The 26,033-nt window shown below is 49.7% G+C and overlaps 2 protein-coding genes across 2 annotated transcripts in view; both read right to left on the bottom strand.

The window, feature by feature from the left end:
- Positions 1-1,479: 1,479 nt before the first annotated feature.
- LOC309890910 (olfactory receptor 14A16-like) overlaps positions 1,480-26,033 on the bottom strand; it is a gene marked incomplete at both ends in the record, with an annotated part of 30,186 nt that continues 5,632 nt past the window's right edge. Inside the window, one exon of the mRNA XM_082785301.1 lies at positions 1,480-2,269. Within this exon, the coding sequence (XP_082641427.1) occupies positions 1,480-2,269 (790 nt within the window). The remainder of the gene's footprint in view (positions 2,270-26,033) is intronic.
- LOC309890894 (olfactory receptor 10AG1-like) lies at positions 21,570-22,508 on the bottom strand (the record flags this gene model as incomplete). The annotated part of the gene is made up of 1 exon (XM_082785289.1): positions 21,570-22,508. One exon carries the CDS (start codon positions 22,506-22,508, stop codon positions 21,570-21,572), a length of 939 nt encoding a protein of 312 aa, XP_082641415.1.

Genomic DNA, 26,033 nt, shown 5'->3' with positions numbered 1-26,033 from the left:
TTTATGAACCTGTTGGCTTTTGTTATTCCGGACTTCTATTTCTAACACTGCTATAGATGTGTCTGTGAATGGCTGGGGAAGAATGTTTTAATTACTCGTGTGTCTGGGAGTTTCAGAACAACTGATAACAACTAGTGACTGTTATGGGATACTATGTGGATCTTTGGTATCTGGTTAGGGGGGGCCGAGAGATAAAGAGGAAGGAGAAAGAAGCTGAAGGGCGGCTGGGAGACAAGACTTGAAGAAGATGTTCCGTAAACTTGGTATGGTGCTCAGTAAGTACAAAGGTGGAGAGGAAGACTACGAGCCTTCAGCATGAAAGACCCCTAGAGACCCCCAGAAGAGACCCCAGAGGAGACTGCGCATGCTCCAGTAGGAGGGACTGCACCCCGGAAGCTAATTATAATAATCTATTTTTTTTAGAAGTAGTAATGAATATGTATTAGTCTAGGAGCATAAAAATCAGCTGCTTGATGTAACTGGTGTGCGTCCTGGTGGAGCGGAGACTCCCGGTGCACCCAGCGCTGTTTGCTTACCTCTATTCCTTTATATCCTTTAATAAATCCTATTTTTTTATTTAATCCTAATTTGAATCCTGAGCCATTGATAACAATTTGGGGGCTCGTCCGGGATGGCTATAGTTCCTGAATTCTGATTTAATCTAGGAGAGGCGCCCCACCATTTGGTGGCTCCTGTTTGAGTCAGATCGGGACTAATGCCATCCTGAACCTGAATAAAGGTAAGCAAAGAATTTGATTTTTTTTTGAGCTCCCTTGCCGGCTGTGTTTTTGTGCCCGTAATTCTGCGCGCGAAGATCCGGATGAAGACGACAGGGTCGTTTGGATACCGTTCGGTTGGATTCCGGTGTCCGGGATCGAACCGGACGAAGACGACAGTCGTTTGGATACCGTCTGGTTCGATCCCAGACGAAGACGCTTGTGGATACCGTCCAGTTGGACTCTGGACGAAGACGACTGATTCGTAAGATACCGTCCGGTTGGGTAAAGGTACGGTTGCCCGTGTTTGTGTGTGAGAGTGTAACTGAGGCTTCTAAAGTCTGCGTAGAAGTCTTTTTGTTTTCTCACTGGTTCTAATCTCCTGTCGGGGGGGCTGGACTGGTGAATGGAGTGATACGTGGGTGGGTGATAGGTCCTAAACCCCCTGCAAGACACTCTCACTGGGGGCAACCAAGGGCTGTGGGAATTGCCACTAGTAAAATTCCCGGATGGGTCATCTTGGGGAAGATCCTGTTTTATTAAGCAGATGCCAAGGAAGAGTGCTTACAAACAGGTAGTCAAATAATGTCCACAGTAAACAGAGCAGTTTCACACCTCAGGAGATGTGGGATGAACAAATGATTTTTTCTAAGAAAGTAGTGATTGGAAATGACACTGAAGGTAATTGTAAAGTAATGAGAAAGTACCAATTGTAAAGTAATGAGTAAATACCACTCAGGCCTGCAATGGAAAACAAACAATGTCATTTGTGGAGAAAAGTGAAAAATGTATCCATCTTAAGAAAAATCCATGTAATCACTTTCCTGATAGCACGCTTGAGCTCCTCGTTTCGCATGCTGTAGATGAGAGGATTGAATATTGGCGGCATGACTGAATAGAGAACTGCCACCACCAGATCCAGTGATGGGGAGGATATGGACGGGGGCTTCAGGTAGGCAAAAAAGCCAGTGCTGAGAAACAGGGAGACCACAAAGAGGTGGGGGAGGCACGTGGAAAAGGCTTTGTGCCGTCCCTGCTCAGAAGGCATCCTCAGCACAGCCCTGAAGATCTGCACATAGGAGAGCACAATGAAAACAAAACAGACAAATGCTAAACAGAAACAAGCCAGTAGAAGCCAAACTTCCCTGAGGTAGGAGTCTGTGCAGGAGAGCTTGGGGACCTGGGGGATTTCACAGAAGAACTGGTCCAGGGTATATCCTCCACAGAGGGGCAGTGAAAATGAATTGGCAGTGTGCAGCAGAGCATAGAGAACCCCACTGCCCCAGGCAGCCGCTGCCATCTGGGTACAAGCTCTGCTGCCCAGGAGGCTCCCATAGTGCAGGGGCTTGCAGATGGCAATGTAGCGGTCATAGGACATGACAGTGAGAAGAGAATACTCTGCTAAAAACAAACAAAAGAAGAAAAAGACCTGTGCAACACATCCTGCATAGGAAATGGCCCTGGTGTCCCAGAGGAAATTGGCCATGGCTTTGGGGACAGTGGTGGAGATGCAGCCGATGTCGAGGAGGGCGAGGTTGAGGAGGAAGAAGTACATGGGCATGTGGAGGCGCTGGTCGCAGGCTACGGCGGTGAGGATGAGGCCATTGCTCAGGAGGGCAGCCAGGTAGATGCCCAGGAAGAGCGCGAAGTACAGGAGCTGCAACTCCCGTGTGTCTGCGAATGCCGTGAGGAGGAACTCGGTGATGGAGCTGCTGTTGGACATTTGATTCCTCTGGGCACGAAGACCTGTCTGAGGAGGAAAATACAGCAAAATGCTAGTCTAGACTGTGTGAGAAAAATGTACCCCACTTCTTAAAACTCAAAATTGATGCTTCCCTTTCAGGAAGACCTCTGCAGGTGTCTTGCTAGAGTCTTGCTTGGTGGTGCCAGAGAGTGCTACTGGGAGCAGCCAACTATGGAAACCCTTTGTATTTCGGTTGCACTCCAGGTGAAATCTTGTGGGTCCTGCGAGGCAACAACTCTGTCCTTTAGATCAGAGCTGGGGAAGTAATCTGGGTATGGAGAGGTGTCTGAGGAGGAAAAAAACAGGAAAACATTAAGACAGAACTCTGTGATCCACTCTACTCCATTTCTTGCAGAAACCTCACAGACTGCCTCTCCCCTTTCAGGAAGGCCTTTGCAGGTCCCTTTCATGAGCTGTGATTGGTACTGGTTGACAGTGCCATCAGGATCAGAGGGGCTCTGAAGGAGGGAGTCCTGCCCTACAGAGTTAGGTAGATGACAACATGGGCTTTTCTCAGGTAGAATACATTTGAGCTATCAAAGAATTTTTCAGGCTGACTGTAGCTCAGGGCAGAGTGGGGGCACCTGGTATATCCAGCAGTCCTTGTCTCAACTGCTCTGTACAGGCATCTCTGGAGGATGGTCACACTCAGGTGTTCCCCTGAAAACAACCTGGATGCTGCTGAGAGCAGAGGAATCCAGGTTCAAAGGGCAGACCTACAAACCCCTCACCCATCTCATTGTACCTGAGGAGGATCTCAGCTCTATGGTCTTCACCACGGACATGGAGGGACCACAGCAGCTGCCTGCATTCAGCCATGCAACAGCATTTGTATGGCCTTAGGACTGACGTGTCTTCTCCATGGGGCTGCTAGATAACACAGAGCTGCTAGGGCAGAGCTGTGCCCTTGAGCATGGCAGCCTGCAGCCCGGCAGAAGCCCCATATAAAGAGTCAAATGTCCTTAGATGTGGTGTCCTGAAGGAAGAGTGAGCTCCTTCCTAGCCCAACACACCTTAGAGGCTCAAAAGTTAGGAGGGAACATGGATGCTTTTTCTTCGTGCATATACCTGAGCAATAGGAACAACATCGTCACTGTTTGAGCTGCATATGAATTATGATCCCTAATGCAGCTCAAACAGTGACAATGTTGTTCCTATCACTCACAAACACGTGCTTTCTCAGAAGCAGCTTCATTCTCCTCTCTGGCTGGAGCTCTGGTTTGTGCTGGCTGAGCGCTGTTTGGAGCAGCGGCCTATGCCCATGAGCTCTCAAGGACTCTCCCTTACCCATCCTTTACCCCCCCTCTCCCCATTCTCACCTGCTCTGTACAGCAGTGTGTTCCTGGGAAAGGAATTGAACGTTCTGGGAAGGGAACATTCTGAAACACATATTTTTGTTCAGATGTAGTGCACCTATAATAAGGAAAGGCCGTTCAACATCCTCCAGCAGGATAACCTCAGGGACACTGCTGGATTACCTTTAACCAGAGTGACATGAACAGAGTCAGCTCATTTCCCAGCACTACGCACTGCAGTGCCCTGAGACATTTTGGCTAGAACAGCTTGGGTGCTTTGCTCCCAGTGAGACATCTCCAGAGCAGGACTCACTATTCTGGTGTTAGAGCTCTGGCTTTAATCCCACTGTCCAGAGTCTGAGGAGAATAGTAAGGGCAGGATGAATGGGAGGGGAAACACAAAGAAATGCCCCAGTGTTTCTGCTGAGGAAGGCAAGAATGAGAGTGAGAGATGAGCACTGGGAGTGTCCTCTTGTTCTGAAGGTTGGGCAGCCAAAGTGTACCGGTTAGAGATCCCATGATTTTGAGAGCAGAAGCTTTTCTGGATGGGAGAGCAGACCATGCAGCTGCTCAGGGGAAGGTGTCTGCAGTACAGGGATGGCACGAAATGGAGTACAGAACTGCCTCCGCCAGGTTCAGCTTTGGGGAGTATGCCACGTGTGGTCATGGAGCTTTATATGGGCTGAGGGGCAGAAAAGGGACTTGCTGTGATCCTTATAACATTCCTAGTGATGCTTAAGGAGTCTCAGGCTCTTCTTGGAAATAAGAGCATCTATTTCTATTCTGGCTGAGACAAAGAAAAAAATGAAAGCAGAGACTCAGGAAAGCAGAGATTGAAGGAGCTAACACCTGCCTTTCCTCTTCTATTGCAATGTCCCCTTGGATACTTCCTGGATGTGCTGTGGAGCTGTGAGCAGGCTGCCCCAGGCAGCAGCCTCCTGCCAGCAGCAGGACCCTGCCCTGCTGGGGGCGCCCCTTCCACCCACAGCTTCTCCCCACAGCGCCCTGGGCAGCTCCCCGGGCAGGCTGAGTGCTGAGCCTGGCAGGCGGCAGAGGCCCTGCCCCGCCACACAGCCCCTGGGGCACAGCAGGGACCCTGCTCTGCACCACAGCCCTGGACACCCCTGCCTGCAGCCCCAGCTTCAAAGCTTGCAGCTGGCCCATGACAAGGGAACCCTCGGGGCCTGGCTGCTGACGCTGCAGTGGGGAAGCCCTTCTCTGCAGCACATCCTTCTCTGCAATAAAGACATATGAAGAGCCACCAGCCTGTTCTGTTCCTCCAGGATAATACCTGTGCACTGCACTGCTACAAGATTTACCCCATTAAGGGCTATAAGCACTCCTCATTCTGCGAGCTCTTAGCATCCTGCCTCTCCACACAACCCATTACCTCTTTCCTACTCACTTCTCTCCCCTTTCCATGAGAGCTGCAGGCAGTGCCCCCAGGCCTGCTGCGCTGTGCAGAGGAGCTGCTCCTGGGCAGAGCTGTCTCTCTGCAGCGCTGCCCGCTTGCCACGAGCTCCCCTTGGGCCCAGGAGCCCGGCCCAGCTCAGCAGCAGAGGCCCAGCCCAAGGCCTCCCTTGCTCTGCCCCCCACCAGGCTCCCTGCACATGGCCCTGGGGCTGCAGCAGAACCTGCTGGCAAACAGCCTGAAGGAATCCCTGGGCACACACACTTCTTAACAGCAGGCTCATTTCTCTGAGCAGAAAACTAATTGAGTGTAACAATCACATCTTCTCTGAGAATTAGTTTGTCATGGACATGTCCAAATGGCCTCATCCAACACGAGCAAGGTCTGTCTGCCTTTTATGCCCTGACACAAGACTCTGCCTGGGTATAAGAGGTGCTGGGTGGGAATAAAATCACTGGTGCTTTGCAAACTACATCCCTATAGTGCATGGGACAGTAGGGCTTTCATTGAAGAAATCTTGGTTGTGACCAGGATGTTCTGGTTCATTATGATCCCAGAAGAAAGGCACAAGGCACTCTACATCTTGTGCAAGGATAGTTGGCACATTGCACACCCCCTTGCACTGCATTGACTGTGGCCCCACAAGTCAGATGGGTGAGGGAACACCTCATTGCTGTGCTGACACATCTGTGGCAGGATGTTCAGGGTCATTTTTGGAACTGTGCCTGAATCCCGCATCCCTAGGGAGCCTGAACACTATAGCAGGAACAGGATGAACAGGTGGAGAAATGTGGGGAAATACCACAGTGCTCATTCTGAGGAAGACAAAGAGTCAGAGAAAACCCCCAGAGCGCCTCACCCAGCTGTGCAGAGCCCCCAGGGATGGGCACAGCTTTCCAGTCACTGGCAACCCCTCTGTCATGCAAGAGGAAAGGGAATCATGCCCACAGAGATGCACCTCTCCTCTTCTGGGGCTTTGGTTGCAGACATGGCAGCTCATGCCCTGGACACCATGACCAGGTTGACATGACCCAGCAGTGCGCACTGGCAGCATAGACACAGGACCACGTGTATCTCTGTGCAGCACAGTCAGGGGTGGTAGTCTGGCCTTCAGGATAGCACAGGCCTCCAGAAATGGGAGACTTGGTCAAGCTACAAGAGAGATCCCAGACTGGTGCAGAAGAGGTGTTCAGGCACTGTGAGGGGCTGCTGCATCCCAGGTGCCTTGGCTCCCATTGTTTGAAAAAAGCCCAGCCCCAGGACAAGCTTGACACCCAACTCTCCTGGAAGGGCTCCCAGCAGCAGAGGCGTGTTGTGGCAGGGGGACACTGGAGACTTTTCCATTGCTCCATTTCCTATATTCCATGGCCTTTGTCACCATTTGGAGATGTTCCTGGTAAATTTGTCAGGATCCTGTGGAAAAGAACTGGGAAGAAAGGAAGTGACAGTTTCTCCACACAAGGGAAATCTGTCGTCTCTCTCTTGAGCTGTGCCATCTCCGTGCTGCTGACCTCACAGGCCTTCAAATGACACGGGCTGATGTCACACTGCATCACCAGGATATCGTCACTGGAGCAGCAGCAGAGCTGGCACTTCCCTGCAAGGCCTGGTCCCTGCTGGGCACCGCTTGGGTGCTCCCCAGCGCTGTCCTTCTGTGGCCAGGAGTGGGGTCAGCAGGCAGCAAGCTTGCACTGGGTGACCCTCGCTGATGGGCAGAGGAGCAGGGGCACCTTGCAGAGGAGCTGTGGTTGAGGAGCCAGGGCGGGCATCCCTTGTCCTGAGCTGAGGGCCAGCAGCAAGCGAGATGGAGGGCTGCTGGAGGGTGACCATCGCCCCTGATATGGTTTCCTTGTTCCCAGTGCTCCTACACCTCTCCCCCAAAGGTAAGGGTGTCAAGAGTCCCTTCCCACAGGGTGGCCCAGTGGCTGTCAGCTGTCCAAAGCTGCAATGTCTGGACTGGGGGGTCGTGGTGGTGCTGGACAGAGCTGGTGGCTGCTGCGAGAGCCCTGCCTGAGAGTCCCGCTAGGCTCAGAGGACAATGTGGCAACCAGGACTTTTGGGTCCTGATGCTAGGGCTGTCCTCAGCCCTAGGGCTCCTCTGGGCATGGCTCAGCCTCCTCGTGATGGGGACAGTCCAGGGCCAGGTTTCCCTGGGAGCTGGTGCCTCTTCAGGATCTGGCTCTGGGAGGAAAGACGACCGGTGTCCCAGAGACTGGTGTGGCCTGCAGCTCCACAGGCCTCTCAGGAATGTGCCAGAAATGCCTGTGTTGGAAATCAAGCCTTCCCCTTGTACTGATCTCCTTCAGGGAAACCAGCCCCTCCTGTGCCACCAGGCTGGCAGAGCATGTTCTGGCTGCTGAGATTTCATCCCTGGATGGCCACAGCCCTGGTGCTGGACCCTTCCAATGTCCCTACTGTGGTGGTTTTACACAGGTACACAGGAGAAGTTCATGGCCACTGCTCTTTTACTTCCCAACCTACAAGGAAAAGGGGGAAAAATATGATGAAAATGGCTCAAGGCTTGAGGTAGAACAGGACACCCACCAAATATCTGCATGGGTACCAATTATCATCACAGATAAGACAGACCTAGCATAGGCAGATAAATATATTTTATTGCCTATCAGTGGCGGACTACAACTTTGAGGAACTACAAGCAAACTAAACTGACATATCCTGGAAGCACAACACAGCCCAGACCCTGACATATCTTGGAAGCACAACACAGCCCAGAGAAAGCAGTCTAGGAGGTTTCTGGAGAGTGCGGAAGATAGCTTCCTGATGCAGCTGGTTAGTGAACCTACCAGGTGTGGCGCCCCGCTAGACCTTCTCTTCACAAACAGAGAAGGACTGGTGGAGGATGTGATTGTCGGGAGCTGTCTTGGGCAGAGTGACCACAGAATCACAGAATCACAGAATTTTCTAGGTTGGAAGAGACCTCAAGGTCATCGAGTCCAACCTCCAACCTAACGCTAACAGCCCTCCACTAAACCATATCCCTAAGCTCTACATCTAAGCGTCTTTTGAAGACTTCCAGGGATGGTGACTCCACCACTTCCCTGGGCAGCCTGTTCCAATGCCTCACAACCCTTTCAGTGAAGAAGTTCTTCCTAACATCTAACCTAAAACTCCCCTGGCTCAACTTAAGCCCATTCCCCCTCGTCTTGTCACCAGGCACATGGGAGAACAGGCCAACCCCCACCTCGCTACAGCCTCCCTTGAGGTACCTAAAAAGAGTGATAAGGTCACCCCTGAGCCTCCTCTTCTCCAGGCTGAACAAGCCCAGCTCCCTCAGCCGCTCCTCGTAGGACTTGTTCTCCAGGCCCCTCACCAGCTTTGTCGCCCTTCTCTGCACCCGCTCAAGCACCTCGATGTCCTTCTTGTAGCGAGGGGCCCAAAACTGAACACAGTACTCGAGGTGCGGCCTCACCAGAGCTGAGTACAGGGGGACGATCACCTCCCTAGCCCTGCTGGTTACGCTGTTCCTGATACAAGCCAGGAACTCCACCACAAAATGGTGGAGTTCTCTATTCTTGCAAGGCCAGGAAGGGGACCAGTAAAACCACTGTATTGGACTTCCGGAGGGCTGACTTTGAGCTGCTCAGGACTCTACTTGGGAGAGTCCCTTGGGAGGCAGTTCTGAAGGGCAGAGGAGTCCAGGAAGGCAGGGCGCTCTTCAAGAGGGAAATTGTAATGGCACAGGAACGGTCTGTCCCCACGTGCCCAAAGATGAGCTGGCGGGGAAGAAGACCGGCCTGGCTCAACAGAGAATTGTGGCTTGAGCTTAGGAGAAAAAAAGAGGGTTTATAATCTTTGGAAAAGAGGGCGGGCCACTAGGGAGGACTATAAGGATGTTGCGAGGCTGTGCAGGGACAAAATTAGAAAGGCCAAAGCTCATCTGGAGCTCAATCTGGCTACTGCCATTAAAGATAACAAAAAAACGTTTTTATAAATACATCAACACAAAAAGGAGGACTAAGGTGGATCTCCATCCTTTACTGGATGCGGGGGGAAACTTAGTTACAAGAGATGAGGAAAAGGTAGAAGTGCTTAATGCCTTCTTCTCCTCAGTCTTTAGCGGCAATACCGGTTGTTCTCTGGATACCCAGTACCCTGAGCTTGTGGAAGGGGATGGGGAGCAGGATGTGGCCCTCACTATCCACGAAGAACTAGTTGGTGACCTACGCACATCCAAGTGCTACGGCACTTGGATGTGCACAAGTTGATGTGGCCGGATGGGATCCACCCAAGGGTACTGAGAGAACTGGCGGAGGAGCTGGCCAAGCCACTTACCATCATTTATCAACAGCCCTGGCTATTGGGGAAGGTCCCAGTGGACTGGTGACTAGCAAACGTGATGCCTATCTACAAGAAGGGCCGGAGGACTGACCCAGGAAACTACAGGCCTGTCAGTTTGACCTCAGTACCAGGGAAGCTCATGGAGCAGATCCTCTTGAGAGTCATCACGCGGCACTTGCAGGGCAAGCAGGCCCAGTCAGCATGGGTTTATGAAAGACAGGTCCTGCTTGACGAACCTGATCTCCTTCTATGACAAGATGACGCGCTGGGTGGATGAGGGAAAGGCTTTTGACACCGTTTCCCACAGCATTCTCCTCAAGAAACTGGCTGCTCTTGGCTTGGACTGGTGCACGATTCATTGAGTTAGAAACTGGCTGAATAGCCGGGCCCAAAGAGTCGTAGTAAATGGAGTCAAGTCCAGTTGGAGGCCAGTCACTAGTGGCATTCCCCAGGGCTCGGTGCTGGGGCCGGTCCTCTTTAATATCTTCATCGATGATCTGGACGAGGGCATTGAGTGCACCCTCAGTAAGTTTGCAGGCGACACCAAGTTAGGTGTGTGTGTCGATCTGCTTGAGGGTAGGAAAGCTCTGCAGGAGGATCTGGATAGGCTGCACTGATGGGCTGAGGTCAACTGCATGAAGTTCAACAAGGCCAAGTGCCGGGTCCTCCACCTGTGGTGCAATAACCCCAAGCAGAGCTACAGGCTGGGAGATGAGCGGTTGGAGAGCTGCGAGGCAGAGAAGGACCTGGGAGTGATGGTTGATAGTCTGCTGAATATGAGCCAGCAGTGTGCTCAGGTGGCCAAGAAGGCCAACGGCATCCTGGCTTGTATCAGAAACAGTGTGACCAGCAGGGCTAGGGAAGTGATCGTCCCCCTGTACTCGGCTCTGGTGAGGCCGCACCTCGAGTACTGTGTTCAATTTTGGGCCCCTCGCGACAAGAAGGACATCGAGGTTCTTGAGCGGGTCCAGAGAAGGGCGACGAAGCTGGTGAGGGGCCTGGAGAACAAGTCCTACGAGGAGCGGCTGAGGGAGCTGGGCTTGTTCAGCCTAGAGAAAAGGAGGCTCAGGGGCGACCTTATTGCTCTCTATAGGTACCTTAAAGGAGGCTGTAGCGAGGTGGGGGTTGGTCTATTCTCCCACGTGCCTGGTGACAAGATGAGGGGGAATGGGCTTAAGTTGCACCAGGGGAGTTTTAGGATGGATGTTAGGAAGAACTTCTTTACCGAAAAGGTTGTTAGGCATTGGAACAGGCTGCCCAGAGAAGTGGTGGAGTCACCATCCCTGGAGGTCTTTAAAAGACGTTTAGATGTAGAGCTTAGGGATATGGTTTAGTGGGGACTGTTAGTGTTAGGTCAGAGGTTGGACTCGATGATCTTGAGGTCTCTTCTAACCTAGAAATTCTGTGATTCTGTGATTCTGTGATTCGGTGATTAGGTGATTCTGTGATTCTGTGTAAAAACACCATTCCCCCCATCCAGCCTCTTGTAACTACTTCTCCTGGGTGGAACAGGAGAATTGGGAATTGCTGTCAGTCCATGACGTTGCTTCTACTGCTCCTTGATGGTCAATCTCTGCCCTCCTGTGGGATGCCCTTCTTCCCAAATGAATCCTACGTGGGGCCATAAAGGGCTCAGATAATGACAGATATGACTGGATCATGTTAAAATAAAGTTGTTAGAAGCAGTATATCAGCTTCATAGTTGTTGACCACAATGTTCATTTTTTGTTGGTGTAGTAGTTGTGTTTGGTCTCAGAACTGTGTTGGGTAGCACATTACATATTGTGTGTGTTCCCTGTTGTGCTGTTTATCCTTTGTGAGGGCTGGTTTATGGTTGTTAGTTTACTCTACGGCCTAACACTGCCTTATGTTGTGATAAAATTACTGGTCATGAGACAAATCTGGTAGTTGTACTCAGCATTGCTGTCACCTCCATGCCTGAGGAACTTTCTCTCAGAAACTATTTATAATTAACAGTCTTTACTTTTCTCCTCGGGGAGCCAATCTATGGAAATGATGGGGGGGGAGGGGGGGACACTTCTACCCACAGCTCTTCAAAACTTGGAATCCTTGGAATGTTCAAACCAGCCTGTACCTATTGTTATGTGTCCTGAATGTGTTTCAGGTTTTGTTTAAGGTCAGAGTAAACTATTTCAGAATGCCACACAATGATCTGCCCTGAGGCAGGATAATTATGAGGGGCAGGGTGTGTGGGAGAATATGGGCAGGCACTTAGAACTGTGGGCACCTCCAATGCTTTCTAAATTCACCCCTGAAGAAGTGCAGAATCATAAAAATAAATAAATAAATAAATAAATAAATAAATAAATAAATAAATAAATAAAAAGGCAGAATGCTTGAAAAAGGAGTGTCATCACCCTGGCGATTCCAAAGAGGGAGAAATCACTGCAATGTGCTGGTGCTTGGCCTATGCTTACTGAGTTGCAATCTACACAACTCCAATCCCTGCGACTGGGCCAGAGAAGCAACCTGTGCCTCTATCACTCATACATACATATGAGAAGAAACAGGAGAGACAAAATCAGCTTGTTTAGCTAGGAAAGAAGCTCCTGCTCATACAGGGAAGGAGGAAGAAGACGAGGCATGCACCTCCCAAGTAGAGCCATCACAGGAAAAGGTGGATGAAGACAGAGATAACATAAAAGGAGCAGTAAGCTCCTGATCACCATTCCTTGGGGAGCTGTGAGATGTGTGATTAGATTTCAGCCATCATCTAGGCCAGCACATTGTCACCTGGCTGCTCCGATACTGGGATAACAGGGCTGGTAGCCTAGAATTAGAGGGCAGGGAAGCCAAGCAGCTGGGATCCCTCTCCAGGGAAGGGGGCATTGACAAAGCAATTGGAAAGGGGGCACAAATCCTCCCTCTCTTGAGGTAACTCCTGTCAGGTGTAAAGGAAAGGTATCCCTTCAAGGAAAATGTTGTATGTCACCCGGGCAAATGGACCACCAGGGAGAGAGGCAGTCCATATCTGATGGAATTGGCTATGCTGGAGGTGATTTATGGTGATTTATGCACATTCAACTGTTTTCTACCTTGCCCAGTGCCTCACAGGATCCTTCAGTTGTGGAGTTGCTGAGGGTCGAAGTGCCAGTAGCTACCCAAATGGTGCACCAGTGGCAATATGGCACCACCCAAGATTCCCAGATTCCCATATATATGCTGATTCATCAACTGCAGAGCCAAGGACTGATCAGCAAAATTTGTTCACCCTTTAATAATCCCATAGGGTCAGTGCAAACATGTAATGGAGATCTGAGACTAACGGTGGAGTATTGTGTCTAGAATGAAGTCACACCAAATTCAATAGATCGTCTATAGTCTTCTCTCCTTATGGTCTTAGCTCTAAGAGCATTTAAATGATCTCTTACAGCACCTGAATGCTGTTGTCTGATCCCTTCCTGGGATCATAAGGAGCCAGTACCTCCAGGCCAAAACACTCTCCCTGTACCTTTGGATGCAGGCCCCTAGGTCCCATGGACTGTTGAGGGTGTAGTTTGCAAAGTAACCACGGATTTTCTCCCCACCCACCACCTGTTGTACCCCTGCAGAGTCCTGCCTCAAGGCACAAAGGGCAGGGAGACCTTGCTGGTGAGAGCTGAGGCCCTGTGGAGATGTCCGAGACACAACAGCCATTACAGCCAAGGGTCCTGTAGAACAGAAAGGAAAAAGAGAACATTTAAAAGAGAACAGAATAGGTTTAGCTCTCCCTGTGACACATGACTCCTTTTGCTCTGCTGACAGCCTCTGCAGGCTGCCCTGCATATAAGGAGTAGGAACAGGTTCAGTTGTCCTCCATGTGGCATCTGCTGCCATTTCAGTTGGCCTGAGGAATGCCCCATCAGACCAGAGGATCAACCTCAAATTTCACCAGGTATTTCCATCTGAACAGCTCCTGCCTGTCCTCCATCTCCACTAAGGAGCTACTGTGGCTCAGTAATTCACATTACAGTGCCTATGTTGTGCACACCTGAACTGAGGCCTGAGGAATCCCAGCTCCTGTGGGTCTGTGGCAGATATGGGAGGGAGCTGAGATCCCTTTCCAGCCCCAGGAATAACAACAGCATGAGATGCCTTGACTGACTCTGCTGAATTCCTTCCTTAAGTGGGGATGAAGGAGATCAGTCCCTGACCATGATTTCATGTCCAAACTGATACTGGGGCAAGAAGATGTGATTGTTACACTTAATTGGTTTTCTGTAAGGAGAAATGACCCTGGTGTGAAGAAGTGTGTGTGCCAGGTGAGGGCTGGAGCCCCAGGGATTCCTTCAGGCTGTTTCCGAGCAGGTTCCCCTGCAGTCCCAGGGCCATATGCAGGGAGCCTGGTGGGGGGCAGAGCAAGGGAGGCCTTGGGCTGGGCCTCTGCTGCTGAGCTGGGCCGGACTCCTGGGCCCAAGGGGAGCTCGTGGCAAGCGGACAGCGCTGCAGAGAGACAGCTCTGCCCAGGAGCAGCTCCTCTGCATAGCGCAGCAGGGCTGGGGGCACTGCCTGTGGCTGGCACTGGGAGGGGAGAGAAGGGAGAGAGAGGTTACTGGCTGTGTGAATTGAGGGGATACTAAAAGCTCGATGGGGAATGAATGCTTGCAGCACATTACAGAGTAAGTCTGTGGCAGAAGGAAAATGCAGAAAGGCCAGGCCCTGAGTGCTCTCGTGTGACAGGCTGGCAGCAGTCTCTGCAGCCAGGTTGCTGAAAGGGGTGGCCAGGGCTGTGGTGCAGAGCAGGGTCCCTGCTGTGTCTCAGGGGCTGTGTGCCAGGCCAGGGCTTCTGCTGCCTGCCAGGCTCAGCACTCAGCCTGCCTGGGGAGCTGCCCAGGGCACTGCGGGGAGAAGCTGTGGGTGGAAGGAGCCCTCCTGGCAGGGCAGGGTCCTGCTGCTGGTGGGAGGCTGCTGCCTGGGTCAGCCTGCTCACAGCTCCACAGCACACCAAGGGAATTTCAAAGGGAACTTCACTCTCATCTTTCCTTAGCCTCTGCTTTCAGCTTTCTCTTTTTGGCTCAATGGAAATAGAAATATATGATGTTATTCCTAAAAATAGGAATACTTGTAAGGCATCCTAAGGAGGTTACAAGGACCCCCAGCAAGTCCCTCTCCTGCCCCTCAGCCCATAGTAAGCTCCACCACCTCACATGCAGTGTCAGCATTGTCTGTGTGACCTAGGCTCTAGTATGTGCCCCCAGTGAGCTGCCCCTGGGCAGAGCCCTGCTGCCAGGAGGTGTCTGCAGGGCAGAGCTGAGCACCCAGCGGGTGGGATGGGGGATGTGAGCTGCAGGCAGGGACAGATGCAGACAGCAGAGCCATGGGCAGGGGGTGAGAGGGAGCTGCTCCCAGTATCTTCATGGCAGAGGCGATTTGGGCACCTCCCTGTCATCCGTGCGTTGCTGATGCCTTCCACAGTACAGCCCCTTGGACTCTTCCCTTCCCCCAGCATAGACGTCTAGACATAATTGCATAGGAACTTGTTCACGAGTCGCCTTTGGAGTCAGCGATGTAGAGGATAATTCAGGTGCAGCTCAGACACAGATCCTGCATGTTCTGCCATGCAGATATGTTAATGGAGGAAAAGCATCCATGTCCCTTCCTGATGTGTAGGGTTGTGGAAATGCTGTGTGTGGGGCTGTGAATGAGCTGTCTCTGTGTTCAGGTCACCCCATGTTTAGGGCATTCCACTCTTTTCCTGCAAGTGTTGTGCTGGGCTGCAGGCTGTCCTTAACTAGGGCACAGTTCTGCCATAGCAGCTCTGTGCTATGCATGGAGAAGACACGTGAGAGTTAAGGGCATGGAAATGCTACTGGACATATCGACTAGGTCAGCTGCAGTGATCTGTCTCTTGCTACGTGGGGAGAACTGATACGATCCCCAGCTTGTGCAGATCCCCAACTCCAAACAGGAGTTTGGAGATCTGCACATTGAAATTGGATTATTTTGACCTCAGCACACTATTCCCAGGTTTGTACAAGAAATAGAGTTTTCCTCACAGAGTCTGGCATAATATCTTGCTGTACTTTCTTCCTCAGACAGGTCCCCATGCCCAAAGGACTCAAATGTCCAAAAGCAGCTCCAGCAGCAGTTCCTCCTCCTGCCATTCGCAGATACACGGGAGCTGCAGCTCCTGCACTTCGGGCTCTTCTTGAGCATCTACCTGGCTGCCCTCCTGGGCAACGGCCTCATTCTCACTGCCGTAGCCTGCGACCACCACCACCACACCCCCATGTACTTCTTCCTCCTCAACCTTGCCCTGATTGACCTGGGCTGCATCTCCACCACTCTCCCTAAAGCCATGGCCAATTCCCTCTGGAACACCAGGGCCATTTCCTACGCAGGATGTGCTGCACAGGTCTTTCTGACTGTCTTCTTGTTTTCAGCAGAGTATTCTCTTCTCACTGTCATGTCCTATGACCACTACGTTGCCATCTGCAAGCCCCTGCACTATGGGAGCCTTTTGGGTAGCAGATCTTGTGCCCAGATGGCAACAGCTGCCTGGGGCAGTGGGGTTCTCAGTGCTGTCCTGCACACGGCCAGTACATTTTTCCTGCCCCTCTGCCAAGGCAATGCTGTGAACCAGTTCTTCTGTGAAATTCCCCAGATCCTCAAGCTCTCCTGTTCACAGACCTTCCTTAGTGAAGTTTGGGTTCTTATGGGTAATGTTTTCATCGACTTTGGATGTTTTGTATTCATTGTGCTCTCCTATGTTCAGATTATCAGGGCCGTGCTGAGGATGCCCTCTGAGCGGGGTCGACACAAAGCCTTTTCCACGTGCCTCTGTCACCTGGCCGTGGTCTCCCTGTTTCTCAGCACTGTCATGTTTACCTACCTGAAACCCCCCTCCATCTCCTCCCCATCCCTAGACCTGGTTGTGGCAGTTCTGTACTCAGTGGCTCCCCCAGCAGTGAACCCCTTCATCTACAGCATGAGAAACCAGGAGCTGAAAGTTGCACTGAACAAAGTGATTTCATTGAGAGTTTTCACTGATGGTAAACTTCTCATCTGTCTCCACAAATGACTCACAGTATATTCATGACAGTCCTGTGCATTTTGTTATTATTATATTATTATTATTGTTGTTGCTTTTGTTGTTGTTAAGTACCATTGTGATGTTCCGACACACTTTTGGCTTTGTCTCATTTCATCTGAAACATCAACCTGCCATCTTTCCCTGTAGCCCCTATAAAATATGTGTGCCACTGGGACTGAGCTGACTCTCTCATAGTGTCTTTTTGGTATCTCGGCTTCTATAGGCAAATGAGATGTCTGCAGTCTCCACAGAGGAGATGTGGATCCAGCGGGCACAGGGAAGGTGGGTCTGAAAAAGGATTCAAGTCATCCTCAGGCCCAAAGGAATGGCATAAAGCTGCACCAGGGGCAGTTAAATCTGGACATTAGGAAACATTTCCTCACCATGAGGGTGGTGAGACATGTGGTGGTTTTACTTGGGTGGGCAGCCAAGCTCTACCACAGCCACTCTTTCACTCCCCCTCCTCAAGCGGAAAGGGGGAGAAAATGCAATGAAAATGGCTCAAGGGTTGAGATAAAGACAGGGGGATCACTCAACAATTATCGTGATGGGCAAAACAGACTCAGAGTAGGAAGATAGTAAGAATTACTGCCTATTACTAACAAGCTAGAGAAGTGAGAAACACAGGAAAGAAACCAAAAATGCCTCCCCACCATCCAGCCTCTTCCACCTCCTCCCCGAGTGGTGCAGGGGAATGAGGGAATGGGGACTGTGGTCAGTCTATAGCACTTTGTCTCTGCCGCTCCTTCTCGATCACTCCTGTCCCCAGTGCTGTGGGGTCCCTCCCACAGGATGCAGTCATTGGTGAACTGATCTAGCATGGGCTTCACACAGGCAGCAGTTCTTCAAGAACTGCTCCAGATATGGGTCCATAACACGGGGTCCTTCCCTCAGGAGCAAATTGCTCCAACCTGGGTCCCCCACAGGCAGCAGCTCCTGCCAAGTCACCTGCTCCTGCGTGGGTTCCTCTCCAACGGGCTACAGGTGACTCAAACAGGAGCCACCAAATGGTGGGGCGCCTCTCCTAGATTAAATCAGAATTCAGGAACTATAGCCATCCCGGACGAGCCCCCAAATTGTTACCAATGGCTCAGGATTCAAATTAGGATTAAATAAAAAAAAAGGATTTATTGAAAGAATATAAAGGAATAGATGTAAGCAAACAGCATTGGGTGCACCAGGAGTCTCCGCTCCACCAGGACGCACACCAGTTACATCAAGCAGCTGATTTTTATGCTCCTAGACTAATACATATTCATTACTACTTCTAAAAAAAATAGATTATTATAATTAGCTTCCGGGGTCCAGTCCCTCCTACTGGAGCATGCGCAGTCTCCTCTGGGGGTCTCTTCTGGGGGTCTCCAGGGGTCTTTCATGCTGAAGGCTTGTAGTCTTCCTCTCCTCCTTTGTACTTACTTGGCACCATGCCAAGTTTATAGAACATTCTCTGCAAGTCTTGTCTCCCAGCCGTCCTTCAGCTTCTTTTTCCTTCCTCTTAATCTCTCGGCCCCCCCTAACCAGATACCAAAGATCCGCATAGTATCCCATAACAGTCACTAGTTGTTATCAGTTGTTCTGAAACTCCCAGACATCAAACACAAACAGCTTTCTTATTTGACGTTTCACGAGTAATTAAAACATTCTTCCCCAGCCATTCACAGACACATGTATAGCAGTGTTAAGTTAATCTCAAAGAAGACAGGAAAAAAGGCTGTAACTGTTAGAAATAGAAGTCCGGAATAACAAAAGCAAACAGGTTCATAAATTTAAGGAGTGTTTTCTGAAGATGTGATAAATTGACTAGAATGAGGGGGAGACTGGGACACACTGCATCTGTGGTTCAAGAATTAAATTGCCAGTGCAGGGCCCAGAGGCAGACAGGATTCAAACAAAATTGTTCTTTATGGACACGAATTGTTAAAACATTCCTCACAGTCCATAACACGGGGTCCTTCCCTCAGGAGCAAACTGCTCCAACCTGGGTCCCCCACAGGCAGCAGCTCCTGCCAAGTCACCTGCTCCTGCGTGGGTTCCTCTCCAACGGGCTACAGGTCAGGCCCAGAATCTGCTCCAGCAGAGGTCCTCCACATACCTCAGCCTCCATCACCTGCTCCACCGTGGTCTCCCCCCCGGGCTGCAGTGTGGAATCCTGCTCCACCATGGTACTCCATGGGCTGCAGAGGGACAATGCTTCACCATGGTCCTCACCACAGGCTGCAGGGGACTTCTGCTCCGGTGCCTGGAGCACCTCTCCCCCTCCTTCTTCACTGACCTTGGTGCCTGTAAGGCTGTTTCTCACTCCTCTCACTCTCCCAGCTGCTGTGTGGCAGTATGGTTTTGTTGCTGTTGTTGTTTGTTTGTTTTCCCTTTCTTAAATATGCTCTCACAGAGGCACAAACAACATCACTTATTGGCTTGGCTCTGGTCAGCAGCACGGCCCTAACCTAACATGGGGCTGCTTCTAGAGTCTTCTCACAGAAGCCACCCCTATGGCCCCCTGCTGCCAAAACCTTGCCATATAAATCCATTACACTGGTTCCTCTCATCCTTGAGGAAGTGCAACTGCCTGGATTTGTAAAGACGCCTGGAAACCCCTAGAGTCCTTGGAAAGGTTTCTTAATCTTTCTGAGCATCTGACACAGATATTGAACCCAGAGTGAGAGGTTAGCAGCGGTGATCCCAATCCAGCTGGGCCTACTTTCCACTGTGTGCAGCACAGCCAGTGTGCAGTCACCTCTTGGGCACCGCAGCCTGCTTGGTCTGCTCATAGCACCACCAGCTCAGGGCCACATGGGCAGCATGGGGAGACAGCCAGGAAGAGCTGGAGAGGTGAGAGGAGGGATGAGGAGAGGTCAGATGGAAGCTGACCTTGTCTAGAAGTTGCCTTAAATACTGGTGTTCATCTCATCCAAGATAAGAACTGGACTGTGGGTACCCTAACTTGTACTCATTATGCAGAACCACATGTCCATGGCTTCCTGGTGCACCACCTGGCCTGAACAGTGACTGAAGAAGGACTGGTACCTTATCCCTATAGGTTAGGGATATGGTTTAGTGGGGACTGCTAGCGTTAGGTCAGAGGTTGGACTCGATGATCTTGAGGTGTCTTCCAACCTAGAAATTCTGTGATTAACCTGCCAATCTCTTAATGCCCTTGCCCTGTGTGAAGAGAGTCTTGGAAAGCAAGGCTGGGATCCTGTGTCAGGGTTTACATTGATGGAAGCATGAGCCAGCAGCCATGTGAGCTTCCTGCTCTCCTGCTGCACTTGTATGCAGCACATGTCCTTGAGACGGTCAGACAGTCTCTCCCAACCCATGTGCTGGCCTTTACCCTAGAGATCACCCCCAGACAAGGTTCTTCAGCTTAGGTCCTCCTGGAAGACTGAAGGGAGGCTGAGGCCACAGGAAGTCCCAGAAGAGAATCACAGAATCATAGAATGGCTTGGCTTGGAAGGGACTTTAAAGAACACCTACTTCCAACCCTCCTGCCATGGGCAGTGATGCTACCCACTAGAACAAATTGCTCAGGGTCTCATGCAAGCTGGTCACGACCACCTCCAGGGATGGGGCATGCACAACTTCTCTGGGCAACCTGTTCCAGTGTCTCACTGTGAAGAATTTCCTCCTAATCTCTACTTTAAATATCCCACTTTTAGTCTAATATCATCCCTCTTTCTCCTCTCATTGGCTGCATGAGGAGATGGTGTTGTGGTTTAACCTGGCCGGCAGCTAAACAACACACAGCTGTTTGCTCACCCTCCCCCCTCCCTCTCTGGGATGGGGGAGAGAAATGGAAAGTGAAGCCCGTGAGTTGAGATAAAGACAGTTTAATAAGACAGGAAAATAATAATAACAACAACAACAACAACAACAACAATAATAATAATACAATGATGATAATAGTGCTACTACTAATAATATGTACAAACAAGTGATGCACAATGCAATTGCTCACCACCCGCTGACCAATGCCCAGCCTAACCCCGAGCAGTCCGGCTCCCTCCCCCCGGCTAGCCACCCCTATATATTGTTTAGCATGACGTCAGATGGTATGGAATACCCCTTTGGCTAGTTCGGGTCACCTGTCCTGGGTCTGTCCCCTCCCAGCTCTTACTGCACCCCCAGCCTGCCCGTTGGCAGGACAGAGCAAGAAGCTGAGATGCCCTTGGCTTGTTGTAAGCACTGCTCTGCAACAATTAAAACATCGGGGTGTTATCAGCACTCTTCTCATCCTAAGCCAAAAAACAGCATTCTACCAGCTACTAGGAAGAAAATTAACTCTGTTCTAACTGAAACCAGGACATCTGTGTAAAGCAATGTTCTGTATATTTAGAATGTTTGATATTCGTGTGCGCGTGTTGGTGGACGTAGACTCCCCGCACACCCAGCGCTGTTTACTTGCCTTTTATATCTTTTATAAATATTCTTTTATAAGTATTACTAAATTCAGATTGAGATGAGACTTCATTTATAACACTCTCGTGGTCTCTTCTGGGATGGCCATCACCGGGGTTGGCCCACCCTCAAACATCTGGGGGCTTGCTTCTGTCCTTTACTTCTTCAGAGACTTGCTTCAGGATCTGCAGTTCAGGAACTTGGCAGCAGAGGGCAAATCAACATGCAAAACTCCCTCACAAGCCAACGCTCTGGGCATAATTCTCCTGAAGTCTTTAATTCTTACAGGGTTCATTACGGAGATGCCAGGAGTCTCCTTAAAGGGACAGACTTCAAGAATAAGAATAAGAATAAGTATAGGAAAAGATTTATTCTTTCTGCTGTTTATTTAGTTGTCTGCCTACAGAGAAAGTGATATCAACAATCTACAACTGATATTGGTCCTGAATATCTCCTAAGGGATTCTGAGCCTGTAGGGAAGTCAAGACCTTTTCTGCCAAGCACTCCATGCACAGTCTTCATCCCTACCCCTCAGCCCCACCCTTTCTCTCATCAGCCACCTGAGACTGACATATCAGTTTTGTCTGAGCTGATTCTTGATGCCTACACTCACACAGCCAAATGCCTCATTGGGACTTTTGGTACAATTTGGGCTTCTTTCACATACTCTGCCATATCACTTTCTCCACAGGAGTCTTCTCAGGGCAATTCTAACTTCCTTGTTCCTCAGACTATAGATGACTGGGTTAAACATGGGGGTCACGACTGTGTAAAACAGGGCAAGGTATTTGTCAGTGTCTGCGGAGTCCCGTGACCGGCGTTTAAAGTACACAAGCATGGCTGAACCATAAAAGAGAGTCACAATCCCAAGGTGTGAAGAGCAGGTGGAAAAAGCTTTGTGTCTGCTCAGAACTGAAGGCATTTTCAGAATTGCCCTGATAATTTTAGTGTAAGAAATAACTATCATGGAAAAGGGAAGGACAGCGACTACAAAGATGATAGTGTGCAGGGTCACTTGGTTGCAGAAAGTGTCTGCACAGGCCAGTTCCAACAGAGGGGGGACGTCGCAGAAGAAGTGATGAAGGTCATGGGATGCACAGAAGGGCAAGGTGAACACCTGATAGGTCTGTCCTACTTGTAGTGGCATGATGGCCATCCACGCCCCCACTACCAGTCTGATGCAGAACCCCCCATTCATGATGAGGCTGTAGCGCAGGGGGTCACATATGGCTATGTAGCGGTCAAAGGCCATGGCAGCCAAGAGAAGGCATTCAGTGCTTCCCAGCATGGTCAAGAAATACAGCTGGGCAGCACAGCCAAGAAAGGAGATCCTGCCATCTCCCGTCAGGAAAGCTACCAACATTTTTGGTAGAGTAGTCGATGTGTAGCAGATCTCCAGGAAGGACAGGTTTCTCAGGAAGAAATACATGGGGTTGTGGAGGCTTGAGTCCATCTCTGTGATGAGCATAATCAGGCTGTTCCCAATGAGAACCATGAGGTAGATGATCAGGAAGACTGTGAAGCACACGCTGGGTAGGCAAGGGTGGTCAGAAAATCCCAAAAGAAGAAATCCAGGTTCAGTGGTGTGATTATCCAAGCCTTTTCTCTGGGGCATTTTCTCCACATGGATCAATGGCAACAACATGCTGTTAGAGGATGCTTATGGCCCATCCACCACCCTGTATATCTCAAGTATAGTGACAAGCAACAAACATCAGCATACACATGACTGCAGTATTAGGACAGTTTGACCAAAATCTGCATGTGTGTATGGAAATCTAACATGGTCTGGTGGGCAGACCCCAGCTGGTAGCTAAGCCCCCACCCAGTTACTCACTTACTCCCCCTCAGTGGGATGGTGGAGAAAAACGAAGGGCCAAAAGCAAGAAAACTCATGGGTCAAGGCAAAGACAGTTTAATAAGCTAGGGTTAGAGGAAGGAAAAAGAAAACAAACCAACAAACCAAAACAAGCCAGCCTTCAAGCAATGCCTACCTTCCCAACAACCTAGTCCCTCAGCTTTTTATTGCTGAACATGGCATTACATGGCATGGAATATCTCTTTGGTCAGTCTGGGTCATCTGTCCTGGTTGTGTGCCCGTTGACTCTTGTCTGGCCATGGCCGGTACACTGTAGGGGCAGAGTGGGAAAAAGAGAAGGCTTTGATGCTGTGCAGTCTCTACTCAGCAATACCCAAAACATTGGTATGTCATCAACACTGTTTTAAACTCCAACCTAAAACATAGCACCACAGGGACTGCTATGAAGAAAATTATCTCCATCCTAGGCAGCCCTAGTACCTGATTTTCTTGCTTGTCAGGAAGGGTCAGAACAAAATCGCTAAGTCTGAATGACAGCTAATTGTCACATGAATAAGAGAAATTTAGTTTTCTTTGTAGGAGAGGATTTAAATAAGGGGAGGGAAGAGAAGTGAAGGGAAGTGAAGGCAAGGCAAGGCAAGGCAAGGCAAGGCAAGGCAAGGCAAAGATTTGCTGCAAGACTTCAGTGAGAGAGATTCATCCCAGTTTTCCTCAGGGATAAGAACTCATCCCCTGAAGCTCTGTCCACCACACAGAGAGCAGAGGCACTACCTTAGATCCAAATTTTTTGCATGGCTGATGGGTGAACTCCATCAGAAGTAGAACAGACTTCTACCTGTCAATGAGTAAAGGACACTGATGCATCCCTGGGACATTTTAATGAGGCAGAAAGATAGCTACTTGTGCAGAAATCACAAGCTTTCAGGGGGCTAAAAGGGACATTATGCAAGCAATCACAACACAATCTCAAATAGCTTTCAAGGGATCCAAAGAGGAAGGTAATTAAAGGTGGGACAAACAGGGCAGGCTAATATAATTTCTGAATATGCTCCATCTAGTTCCCTTGCTTGACCTTGCTGTTCTGTCACTTGGATTTCTGGAGGCTTACAAATGCAACTGAAGGCTTACTCACTCTGATCTCAACAAAGCAAGGCTTCCCAGTCAGTCCACTGCAAGCCCTCACAGAGCAGAGCAATGCCCTTGCTGGCTGGAAAACCAAGCCTTCCCTTTTGCATTTCCCATTTCCCAGAGTGTAACGATGTTGCTGATCACACTTGAAGGGCGTGAGCTGTAAGCAAGCAGCCCTTGCAATTGCAGGTTGCTTCCTGGAAATAACAGACCCAGGTGAAAGCTTTTGGAAGGTATCAGTTTGACATGGGGAAGAAATGTTCTATTCCAAGCAGAGAGAACTGAGGATGCTTGCTGCATGTCTCTAACCATTGCTAACTCGCCTCAAAAAGTCTTCTTAAGCTCTGTAAAAAAAAAAAAAAAAATAGAAAGAAAAGAGGAAAGGAAATGAGGAGAGGAGAGGAGAAGAGAGGAGAGGAGAGGAGAGGAGAGGAGAGGAGAGGAGAGGAGAGGAGAGGAGAGGAGAGGAGAGGAGAGGAGAGGAGAGGAGAGGAGAGGAGAGGAGAGGAGAGGAGAGGAGAGGAGAGGAGAGGAGAGGAGAGGAAAAAATGATATATATATTTTTTTCATCTGAAAAATGAATCCACAGAGATGTGATCCGAGAGCTTGATTTCATTCTTTTCTTTTTCTATCACGCCTGCCTATTTCTATGTCTTGTCTTTGGAGTTCTCCTAGAAGTACTATTCAAAATCTCCAAGACAAAATTAGTGTACATCTGAGGAAGAAGTGGCCATAATCTGCTTCCTAACCTACCTATTTACACATGCAAATAAGCAGGAAAATTAAAAACTTTTATTTCCTGAAATACTTTGAGATCCCTGCATTTATCATAAACAAGTTTTGTAACTGAAAACAACCATTTAGAGGCAGATTTTCCATATATCAGCATTGTTTCCTTGTTTCTTCCCTAAACCTGTAACATACATGTATGCTTTTTAATGCCCAGATATCTCAATGCTTCACATGATCACAGATAGAGCATGGCTTGGGCTAGCATTGCTCCAGGAAAACTGGTGGAGTACTCCTTACATAGTGACAGTCTCACCAGCAGCATTGCTCCAAGTTGAAAGAAACCCATTCCTCTGAGCCCAGACAAGCCACAGATGCCTGCAGCTGCTTTTAGCAGTGGCTGTTCTAGCACAGCATCTCAGCACTTCAAAGCACGGCAAAAGAGATTTACCATTGCCAGGAGCGCTTACACAGGTGCGCTCTTCTCAGTCGGTGATACAGTAGACAGAGGTGACTTCATTTTCTCTTTGTCATTTCCCTGGAAAGCACCTGGACGGGGCTCTCTGGACACTACTCCATCACTCTTGCTCCTACCTCATTATAAGTCAGTCAGTGAGCAATCCTAGGAGAGAAGTCGGCAACCCTAGTGCTACCAGTGCTTCTCCCCAGACACTCACAACATCAGTAACAACATTAAGAGGATCTGAACAACTTCCAGAATAATTACACGTCTTTCAAAAGTACAGAAATTGAGGAATAAGATTTAGCTGTTCAAATGAAAACTGCTAAAAACAAACAAACAAACAAAAAAAAGGAAGAACACAGAAAATGAGAAAAATCAGTCTGTGTTTAATTTTATTTTGGAGCAACAGAGAAGGCTTCTCTGCATCTCCACCTTTGTAGGTCCCAACACCTTTTCTGCATCCAGTGTTAGCTAAAAGGTGGAGGCAGCCCTGAGAGATCCAGCTCCAATTGTGCATGCTTTCTGCCCACAGTCCACACCCAGAAAGGACCTGGAGAGAAAGCTCAGCTGGAAACAGATAGCAAGGAAAAAAGGATGGTATCATGCCACTCCAGAGCAGGCCTCTACATTCATACAAATTAATGTGGCTTCAGTGCCTATAAAAAAGGGATGACTGGGTCTTACCAAGCTAGCCTTGTATGGCTTTATGGTCAGCAGCACAAGTCACATTTCCAGAGGGGAGTATCTCCTGCCCTTGTGTGAGGTTCATGCAGTTTTTGATTTCTTACTCTGAAATCCTACATATAATGCAGTTCCAGTCTTTTTGGGGTATCCAATAAAGTCAAGATCTGGACAAGACCATTTCTCATCAGGATGAAAAGATACACAAGTCAGAAAGGCCACAAAGAGCCAATGCTGTGAGTTGGAGCAACCGTGGACAAATCCAGGCACAGCAGGGCGATTTCCTTCTGTGAGAGGTGTAGGACAATAAGTATGGGGAG

Source organism: Aythya marila (genome assembly GCF_965140915.1).
Source record: "Aythya marila genome assembly, contig: HAP1_HAP1_SCAFFOLD_153, whole genome shotgun sequence".
NCBI lineage: Eukaryota > Metazoa > Chordata > Aves > Anseriformes > Anatidae > Aythya > Aythya marila.
The sequence above is the reverse complement of the archived record's forward strand: the minus strand, read 5'-3'. Positions and strand labels throughout refer to the sequence as shown.